This window comes from Polyodon spathula, chromosome 22 (assembly GCF_017654505.1).
Source record: "Polyodon spathula isolate WHYD16114869_AA chromosome 22, ASM1765450v1, whole genome shotgun sequence".
Classification (NCBI taxonomy): domain Eukaryota; kingdom Metazoa; phylum Chordata; class Actinopteri; order Acipenseriformes; family Polyodontidae; genus Polyodon; species Polyodon spathula.
The window spans coordinates 23,143,193-23,154,414 of record NC_054555.1 but is presented as its reverse complement, the minus strand read 5'-3'; the positions used below and the strand labels follow the sequence as shown (position 1 = coordinate 23,154,414).

The 11,222-nt window shown below is 38.8% G+C and overlaps 1 protein-coding gene across 1 annotated transcript; it reads right to left on the bottom strand.

The window, feature by feature from the left end:
- Nucleotides 1-6,773: 6,773 nt before the first annotated feature.
- LOC121296851 (apelin receptor A-like) lies at nucleotides 6,774-8,605 on the bottom strand. The gene has a single exon (XM_041222717.1). The coding sequence runs from the start codon at nucleotides 8,516-8,518 to the stop codon at nucleotides 7,442-7,444; it is 1,077 nt and encodes a 358-aa protein (XP_041078651.1). The 5' UTR covers nucleotides 8,519-8,605; the 3' UTR covers nucleotides 6,774-7,441.
- Nucleotides 8,606-11,222: the final 2,617 nt, after the last annotated feature.

Below are 11,222 nucleotides of genomic sequence, written 5' to 3'. Positions count from 1 at the left end.
TCACAACTACCATTTTATAACTACCCCTGTTTAGATTATTAAAATCCAACATTTTTTGGGGGGCTCCAGCTGCTTACATAAAACAATTATAAAGAATGATTGAGGGAGAGGTTAGATAATTGCCCCAAGGGCATACAGGTCAACAACAACAAATTGCACTTCTGCTGTAATAAAACAGGTTAAGCAGTAGGGTTGCCATGAGCTTAATGTGTCAAGGCAACTGGAAGACCTGGGATAAGAGGCAGGGATGTTTTTATGAAGGTATTTCAAAAAATTGTACAAGTCGACACTAGAATCTTGTACTCAACTCCGAAGGCTAAATGGTAGAATTACAGCATAAATGCGTACCATTTACTGTTCTGTCATGTGTTTAGTTAATGGATATAACCTCAAGGTATTTAAAAAATAAATAAACTGGAATAGCCCTTTAGCAAAAAGCATAGCACAAAGCGTAATAAAACATAGTGAAAGCATGGTAAAACATAGGTAAACATTATAAAACCATGAGAGGTATGGTAAAGCATATTTAAAATTTACTGTAAATGCAAAGTATAAACACAGGAAAAGCATGGGGAAAGCTGCAAAACTACCATGGTAAACTTTTATAAGAGAGGTTTTGTCACACAAAAAAATATATTTTGCGGTTATTGTTGGTTCTAGAGTTTTATAAATAGTTAGTAAGACCTTTGTATTGAGATAAAGATTTGGAAGGGCCCAAAGACTTCTGTTAGTACCTCAGAGGCAAGTTGATGGGCTAATCCGCTAGCTTTTCATCTGCCGGGGTGAAGCAAGCTTGGTAGTCTCCCTATAGCCGCCAGTGTACAATAGCCCACATCACAAGAGTGCACTGCCTCCTCACACCCAAGCTCAAGTAGTTCACACAGGCAAGCTCCATGTATTGTGATTGGTGTGTCAGGAGAAATTAATTGGATCTCTTTCCTTACCAAATGATCTTTAATGACAATGCAGAGAGTGACACTGCAATGACAATAAAATAGAGTTGTTGGGGCCATGGTAGCAATTATGAGGATTCCGTTGATAGAATGATAGCCCTGTGGAAAGGTATGAACCAATACAGACTGTTCCTCAATTGCAGTCCCACAGGACGACATCAGCACCTTAGAGTGGGCTACCAGATCAGGACAACTGTGCAAGGATTCCAAATCCATTGCATTTCCATTGCTGGTAATACTGCGGTAAATGGTTTTGGTAGTATTTCTTCAATGTGATTTGTTCTTTAAATGGAATACCTTTGTTGTCAGGCAGCGATGAATGGCGGGTCTGTGTGGCCTGGATGTCAGGTTTGATGCCAGTGTTTTCTTTACCAATAAAAGCCTGTGTTCGTTTGGGTAGTTGCTGTGTTTGCAGGCACTCCTTTTGGGTGTAGCTGCTGCCAGTGGTGTTACAGTGTCAGAGATAAAAGAGAGACACACTTGTGAGCCTGTCATCTGTCCACATGTGAGGCTATCACTCACTATCCCCTCTCCCTCACTGTGGGGGAGTGCTTGGGCACAAGTAAAGGGAGACAGCAGCCTCTTACCAAATGATTTTCACTGGCAATGCAGTCAAGGCACGACAGTGCAGTGCTGCTGTTGGATAATGTTATGAGACGTGGGTGGAATGGTATCATAGTACCATAGTAATTCAAGGATTGTATCAGTTTTATCTGGGCAGTGTAAAAAGCATTTTGCTGCAGCTGTACAATACCCACGGGACGTGTGTATTTATGTAATGTGCTTGGTTATAAACTTGACCCAGTGCCGGACTGCGCAGTCACATTTACACTGATTTTACACATCATGCCGGACTCCAGAATAGACAAGTTCCAGATTGTAGCCAGGATCACACCATTCATTTCAATAAGGGTTATGCTGAGTTATATTGAATGGCAGTTTGCAGAGGGGTTGGATAAGGGTTAGACAGGTTCTTCTTTAAACAAATCATTTTGCACAGTTCTAGCCTAAACTGCATACCACAACAAAACGTTTACCACAGAAAATACGCACAGTATCAAAGTGAGATCTTTTAGTGCTCAGAGTGATGGGAAACAAGACCACACACACATACTCACACTGCCTCTCACACTAAAGTATTTGGGTATTCAAAGCACTCTGCTAATTTGCACCACTCCACCTTCTGCGAGGGCCACTAGACCCCACTTATATTAATAGTAAGCCCATACTTCTACATATTATTATACATTCAATATAAATGTAACTTGACACATATATAAAGACTTTTGACACTTACACTACACACTAACTGAAAAGTAACACACTAATTCAACATAACCAGCAATACAAATGTAAAGTCACTCTACTTTGACACCTTTCAAAACACTTACTCGGTATATGAAAACGTTAAAATTAAAATAATATTATTCAATTTCACACCACAATATTTCAATATGCAATAAGTTGAATTCCCTTATATCTGATGTACTCAAACAGCAACAAAAACAAAACATTTTAATCACGTCAATGTTTCTCACAGTTTTCAGGAGTTATAAGCAGAAAACAAAGTGGTGACAATCTGTCATTTTATTTTGCACTGCTCTTGTGTAATTTTTCAGATTTCCTTAAATGGGGAGAGGAACCATTTTCCTTTCCCCTTTGTTCCTCTGATTTATATTCAGATCCTCCAAACAAACTTCATTCACCACCATCGATAAGTTTAACTTATTATACATTTAAGCAGAATGCTTGTAAACTAACAGGAATCATTTAACGCTACTTTACCAGTGAGTTCCATTTTATTTGCCACCCGTTTACTTGTCTGTATTACAGTAAAGAGGTGCTGAAATAAGAGAGAGATATGTACTAATAAGTGGTATATATAAATCTGTAAGTGTGACTGACAGACAGAATAACAGCCTCCAAACGTTCGTCACAAACGTAGGGCCCCCACATTAGATTCACATTTCTAAGCCTATTCTAGGCAACCTATATATTTGATATATTTTGTGCATAGAAAGGATAGGGCAAATAATGATTTCAGAACATTAAACCACCTTGTTTTTTAGGCTATTCCCTGTTTTATTTTAACAAGTGGCTTCAGTAACTGTGTGTTTGAGTTCCACTTTTTACCTAGACTGTATACAATAAACAAATATTGACTTGATTTGAAGATATAGTGGTAACTATTGTCTGAGGATTACAAAAACACTTAGATTAGATCCAACTGAGATCATTACAGCACAATACAGGTACATTTGTAAATTTGGGATAACGATTACAATTCAGTTACAATGAAGCCAGTGGAGACTGTCAGTTGTGCAGGTGAGTTCTGGGAAAGCGGTAGATTTTCTGCCCCAACCGTATCCATGAATTTGAACTATGACACATGAAATGATTAGGTACCAAGACGCTGCAGCAGCAACTTTGCCATAAGTAGCATTGCCTTTAACATAGACGCCTATTCAAAAGACCATTAAATACAAGCAAAGAGCCAGAAGAAAAGGAAGAGTGCTAATAAATGGATTGTTAGCACTGCTTTTAACCATTAAACAGCATTAATGTATCATATAGAGGCTCTCTGTGCATGTGCAGATATGAAATGACTTATTTTACAGAATATATTTCCACTGAGCTGGAGATTGGTTATCAGCACAGCCAGCACAGCAAAGCTCCCTTATCTGTGTATGCTGATGTCATTGAAGGTGTCTTTATTCATGTCTTTACCCAAGGTGAAAATCATGCCAGTTTGTAGACAGCAATTAACAAGGGTCAGATTCAGTCAGCTCCCTTTCAGTAACATTTTTAATCAATGTATTGCCCTAAAACTACAACCTTTTACACAAGCCCTTGAGTAGAGCCCAGCGTACACAAGGAAGCCTGTTACTCTTCCACTTTGTAAGGAAGTCTTTTCAAGCAGCACTTGGCTATTTCCGCTCTACAGATTGAAAATGCAAGAGGCATTCATATTGCATTAGAGCAAGGCTAGTGATATAGAATATACATGTACAAATTTCATTTCTAACATTTTTAATATCTTATTATGTGTGTGTCTATTTAAAAAAATATATATAATGCTAAGATCATTATTTACCATGAGTAATTTTCTTTTTTTTAACCACAGGGAATGCTTCTGATTTTAGAAATGACCGCTAGAGACTGTCTCCCTCTGCAGCTGTGCAGGTCACCAGTACTACATATCACATTGCATTTTTTTGTGTCGCTGTCAAAGACTGTGATGGCTTATTTAATTACCTGAGCTTTGTAACCCTCAAGCTGAGTTACTATCCACATATGTAGAGCTGTCAACCTACCAATCTTCAATAAAGGGGCATTTTCTTAGACTTTGCAAAAGAAAATGCTTCCTCTTTAGTCCATTATAATGCAGAGGGCCTTTCCAACACCCCTCCCCCTTGCCTAGCCATCGATAATGAGGAATGGTAGGACAGAAACATGCCTGTTGGTACAGCTGTGTTTTTACATACTGCAGATACAAGATCCTGGTTAAACTTGTTTCCAGTTCCATATTTTCAAAAGGTTTTCTATGTCTTATTCAGACTACCTATTCAATGAGCAATCAACGCCTTTTGAAAATGTGATTTTGAATGCAGTGAATGGCAATCATGTGAGTTCAAGGTATGTTGATTGTGCATTAATTAGTCAATAGGGTACTGCCACTTAACCAGAACATGCGTGGCCTCACTCCGCCTGTAGCTGACAGCTCCTACTTGACTCTTTATTGTGATTTCTGAGTTAAACAAAGGCATCTTCATTCAATCGGTCTCTGTAGGCTCCCACTGGATTGTGCTGGAAATGTTTCTTTATGTTGAAAAGCCCTTTTCTCTGTAGTCTCCTATGAAAGATGGATTGATGATGTTGTTTTTTGAGACAGAATGCTGACAACAGGAGCAGATAGCCTGCTAATTAAAAAATGACACTGTGGACCCCTCTACGACAGAATATCTACTGAAGGGCATTTGAAATCCACATGGATGAATTAGAAACATATAACTGATCACATGAATTGGCATTAGCAGATACGTTTGTTTAATGGAATCCTGTTTCTTATAGTTGAACTTTAGAGTGATTACAGGCTATTGTAATGATCGAAACTGTAGATATTAATACCCCCACCCTACCGCTCATATAGCTGCAAGTCTACAGACTCCTGGCCAGTCTTTATATTAGATTTCATAATGCAAAGGGAGGTAATAGATTATCATGTGACACCAGCAGGATTCATATATCTGCCACTGCTTATATCCCTGTAGAGCATGTGGCTTCAAATTATATTTTAACAAAGTTGCCAAAACTTCTAATCACTTCTAATGTTTAGACTGGTCAGTTTAATTAGTGTTGTATCATGACACTACGGTTACACAACTGAATTTGTTGTCGAGTCTGTATTGTACTTGTTTGATCAAAACAGTTTTTCTTTTTAATTAGCAATAGAGGCAACTTCAGTGAGCAGCAGGGCTTTTCAAACTGTACAAACCACAGCCCCAGGTCATACAAAAAACCAATCAGAGTCAAACTATCTGAGCAATGGCACTCTGAACTCCTGCGAACGATTGCAAATATCATAAAAAGGTAAGGGGATAAATCTACTGAATCTACTTGTCCTTTACAAGAGACGGTTTAAAGGAATGCTATCCAGTGTTTTTAAGATCCCCATTCTTACCTGTAATTAGCATTAGTAGTATTATCATCTGTCCTCTTTTTTTACTCCTGTTCTGAAACAGCCCTTTTATCTGCCATTCGCTCATTTGCATTTTATTGTGGGTATGTGTTACTTCAGATCCCAGGTTTATACCACTGACCCAATCACCGCCACTTGACATCCTTGTGCCTGAGTTGCACCCCAGCTGTAAGACTACAGGAACCCCCGCCCCACCCTGAGGGGGTAACCTTGGCTGTGCTTTAAAAGTCTAACCATATGTCATATGTGAAATACATCATTTTAGCAGCTAGTTGTTACAGTGAATGTGTTGTTGGAGTCAACGTACATTACCATGATTAATCAATACAATATAACATATATTGATATGTATCCTTACCAAATAACGTTCAGTGGCAATGCAGTGGTTGTATGGTGCAATTGTAGCACATTACCAGCTACTGTACAATGTCAAGTCATTGGTAGAACAGTACCATATTTTACCACCTATGGTATGAACGTACACACTGCTTGGAATGTACTGCAGTACCATGGCACCATGTCAGAACTAGTGGTTCTGTACCACAATGTTTTATCCAAAACCACAGTGTAGGTCATTGCTGGTGGTCGGCTAACAGTTTCTGCAGGGTAACATGTTGTAGTAATAATTGTATTGTAATCTTGTTATTGAAAATATTATTCAGAAACTCAATCAGAAATTATTTTAATTCCAACAGAATTATTTTTAATTATGTAGTAATGCTAAAAGAAAGTTACTGACACATGTTTAGATGAGAAGCCTTTCTAAATCTCTTTTAGTCAAACCCTTTTCTAAATTTATTTATTTTATTTTTTTTTACAAATTTTCTTTATTACTATATATTCTACCATTGTTTTATAATTCAGGATACATTTTATTGAATTGTAGACAACATTTCAATACATGTGGTGTGATATCTCTATAGATGTTTTACTTGTAGGACCGTGCACGTGATTCATAGTATTTTTAAAAAAATTTTCAACATCGTTTATAAATATATATATTATTCTTATATATATATATAATATATATATATATATATATATATTTATATCCGTTCCGTGTTTTGGCACAAACCAGCATTTATATATATTTAACTTTTTTTTTATTAGAAATATGCCATCAGATACAGTAGTTAGTTACACCAAAAACATCCCCATTTTTGAGGCATTCACAGCAAAACTTTTCTTTGCAAGACTGACCATCTCCCTACTAAGAAAGATATCATCTTCCATTTAAAGCCATACATTAGCAGTGCATACATTCAGCACTTCCAAGCTGCCCCATCATAACAGGTACCCACCTCCCCAGCAGCACTTGGTAGCTGGCAGCTGCCAAATCACTCCCTATTCCCTAATTGAATGAAATCAAAATACCTTCCCTCTAATTACGCAGCCCCATCTTCCTCTCTCTTAGTGGCTTAGCACAGATAAGAAATATTAAGAATGGGTTAATAGTCTTTTTTTACACAAGTGCTAAAAAAAAATACAAAAAAATATCAAAATATATATATATATTTTTTTTTTTGCATTTTTCAAAATGACCCGGTTGTTACAATAAGCTCGCCAACACTCGGCTGGCATGCCTGCAATTAATAACAGGCAAATCTTCACATAGAAGAATAGCCTCTTTTTTTTTTTTTTAATTCAGGTTGATATAACCCTGAGTCAGCCAGCTGTCCCAGTTTGGAATTTCAAAATTTAAAAACTGCATTTATCCTCAGGAGTTCAGTCTTTTTCTTGTCCTGGGATTCTCAGTTCTGGCATAGTCTTTATAGTCTCTCTCCCAGCTCTACACCTTAGTTGCCAGTGACTGAACTTCTGATTTCTGGGTCTGTGCGCTCATAGTGGATGAGAGGGAGCTCCTCTGGCCGTGAATTGCCTTCTTGAGGTTCAGCAGACATAGGCACTGCGAACGAAAGCGCAGGTCAAAGAAGGCGTAGAGGAACGGATTGAGGCAGCTGTTGACGTACGCCAGGCAGGTGGCATAAGGGTGGGCGAGCAGGATGAAGCGCATAAAGCCGCAGGAATCGGGCACCAGGTTCAGGTAGGCCAACGCGTCGACGCTCTTGAGCACGTGGAAGGGGGTCCAGCAGAGGGCGAAGACCACCACCAGGGTTGTGATGATCTTGAGCAGCCGTCGCTTCTTCTGGTCGTCCTTGCGCAGGTTCTGGAAGTGCTGGGTGACGGTGGTGCCGATGAAGCAGTAGAAGACGATCATGAGAAGGAAGGGAAGGAGGAAGCCCAGCAGGGAGGAGGAGAGGCTGAGCCCTGCGATCCACAGGGACTCGTGCCGCTCGTGGGACACCAGGCTGAAGTCCATGGCACAGGTGGTCTTGTTGGTCAGGTTGTCAAAGACGGTGGTCCTGAAGAGCAGGGTGGGCATTGCCAGCAGCCCTGACAGCATCCAGATGATCAGCAGCGATGCCAGCATGGTCCCCCGGGATCGCAGTCGGCTGCTGGACAGGGAGTGGACGATGGCCAGGTAGCGGTCGAAGCTGAGGCAGGTCAAGCAGAACACACTGGCGTACATGTTGACCAGCACCAGGTAGCTGCTGATCTTGCACAGGACCACCCCGAACGGCCAGTGGTAGCTCAGGGCTGTGTAAACAGCCCAGAGTGGAAGGGTGGCTACAAAAGCCAGGTCTGCCAGAGCCAGGTTGCCGATGTATATGTCTGCAGCCCTGCGCTTCGATTTGGACTGCCACACTGTAAAGATGACTACCCCGTTGCCAGAAAGTCCCAGAATGAAAATCAGCATGTAAAGCACAGGGATGAGAGAATAAGAAGGCTCCCATTCAGAATAATCGCACCCTGTTGCATTCTCGTCATAATAGTACTCATCGTAATTGTCATCCTTGTATTCCATCCTTGAAATTCGCACTGCTCAGTTTCACAGTAAAGCTACAAGTGAACTCAATTTGCCGTCACTGTATGCGTGTGTCTCTCCCTCGGAGTGTGGGCTGCTATTTAAACCCTCAGCTTTCCCTCCCTCTGGTCTATACATACCACCTCCTCCATCAATCACACACCCCTTAGCCCCGTTATCCAGCTCCCACCCAGACTCGCTCGGGGAGGGGGGTTGGGGGGGCTGCTACATGGTTCCCGCCCCCCTGTGAACAGAAGGACTAGTTCCTCACACATTAACTTGAGTTTCTCAGCCGAAACTACCCTACCCGTAATGAAACCACACACACACTCAAAAGAAAAGTATTTTAACTCATAATTTATGAAACGCAGTTTGTCTTTTTGTGTTGTTGTTATTATAAATATACAGTAGGTCACATCACTTGCAAATCCCGCTGTTTATAGTAGCCTCAAGCGTTGTTTTCCAGTTTACCTCCACGGTAATTTCTCTTAAAGAAATAGTTGAACGATTTATTTGAAAATAGTGGTGTGTGTGTGTGTGTGTGTGTGTGTGTGTGTGTGTGTGTGTGTGTGTGTGTGTGTGTGTGTGTGTGTGTGTGTGTGTGTTAATTGTTTTTGTTTTTAGAAATCAATGCAGAAAATAATCAGCAAAAGCAACATATACCATAGGCATAGAGTTTAACAAATTAAATTAAAATGTTCCTGTGCAGCCTACAACCATGCTTTGCATTTTAGCTATAATAATGTAAATTGCCATATGCTTTTTCATAAAACATCTAACCATACATTCCTTTATAAATTCACATCGGATAGGAGTTATTCATAATCTAGAAATTGTGTGCAGTGTTAAATAGTATACCATCTTAAACATATAATATTAATATAGTCGAAATCTTCAATATACCAGCACACAAGTAGTTTTGGCGATATTATCGGAATTTATTATTATTAATATTATTTATTATTATTTATTATTATTTATTATTATTATTATTATTATTACTGATATGTATGCACTATTACAATTATTATTAAATCCACCCAAATCCAACGACCGATCAATACCTGCTAATTCGCAGATTTAAATTAAGAATGCATTGGCAGCCCTATAGAACTGTGAGAAAACACCGTTTTAATGTAAGGCACTCGTGGGCGGGCTTTTATTCATTTGGGAAAATACATTTCCTGTATATTGTTCACAATTAAACTTAATAATAAACTCAAAAAAATCCTCCAACGTTAGTAACAAATTTATTTACCAAAAACAGTGTTATCCCACAGTGTAAACAAACGTTTTTAAGTATTATATTATTAAAAACCTTGAAAACGGTATACCAGAATAAAATACAAGTAGTTTATGTACTGATTATGTAAGCGACCACATCAAATTTAATAGCCTACAAAAAAAAACTAACTCCATTAAACATAGATCTTAAATAAAACCCAATCGCCATATGGATCATATAAAGCGATACGAACCCCTGATATTATAATTCTTACAGCTTTATACCCAAACATCGTGTTCATCAAAACATACAATTACAGGCAAATTTACGTGGGCGGGCTTTTATCATTTGGGAAAAACCCTTTTATGTATACCATGCGACCTGGTTTTAAAAAAAAAAAAAAAAAAAGTCTTTACGGACGACCTTTGATGGTTCCGTGAAGTTAGCGGTAGTTTAGTTAAGTCTGCCTCACACCTTAAGCAATTGATTTTCACCTCTCACAACAAAATGCTTCAAAAAGACACCACGTTAAAATAACACTTTGGACTTTCCTGAAACACCGTCGGAACTAGTCCAGATATTACACCAGCTGCGTATTTAATGTTTAGAGTTTTATTTCTGTGTCTGTATCGTTGTTCTGAAGTGTAGAGTTTGTTATGAAATGGCATTCAACTTGTGTGTGTGTGTGTGTGTGTTTATAAAGATAATCCATTTCTTGGAGTCTGCCCTCTTCCCGTCTTATCATCAATTAACACCTAATTGTCCTGTAGTACATCTAGCAAGCGGCTTCAGTGTAAATATTTACTAGTGTTCCTTAGTGGTTATGCAGTGATACTAAGAGCCCACGATTAATAAATAAATAAAGAAAGAAAGAAAGAAAGAAAGAAAGAAAGAAAGAAATGTGTTAAGTAACTGTGTCTATGATTGTCCTGCCTCCTTAACTTTCACAGTGTAGAGCTCACATGCTCTGTCCGTAAACCTTCGCTTGAGTTTTGAGAATAAGGGTCAGCGTGTCTGTTTTTTCAGAATATTAAGTAACACGATTCTTCATTAAACAGTGTGTATAAATTCCCATTCTTGTTCTTTTGAAATTCCACTATAATTGTCAACAAATTAAATCTGTGACTATGACTAGACCACAAGAGGGAGCTAGGGAGCAAATACTTTCTTTGACAATGCTCGACTGCCTGAGTAAGCTGCTTTTGTAGTGGAATTGGCAGGATCCTTGCAGGATGTAGTGGGCGCCAATATCATTCAGCATGAATGAGATGACTTGGTTTGTAGATCTTTTTGTTGTAGTTTTAGCAGTGTGTCTAAATATAAACCATTTAGGTTATATAGTTTAATAATACAATACAGAAAACCTGCTAAGATTTTAGAATCAGTTCAGTTGTAAAACATTGGAACCACACTATGTAGCACACACTTTTATATAAAATGGGTATTTTTCAAGTGACTGATTACTATTCTTAAAATTCT

Bases quoted from the DNA above. Each gene is read 5' to 3' on its own strand.
- LOC121296851 (XM_041222717.1), bottom strand. From the start codon at position 8,518: ATGGAATACAAGGATGACAATTACGATGAGTACTATTATGACGAGAAT.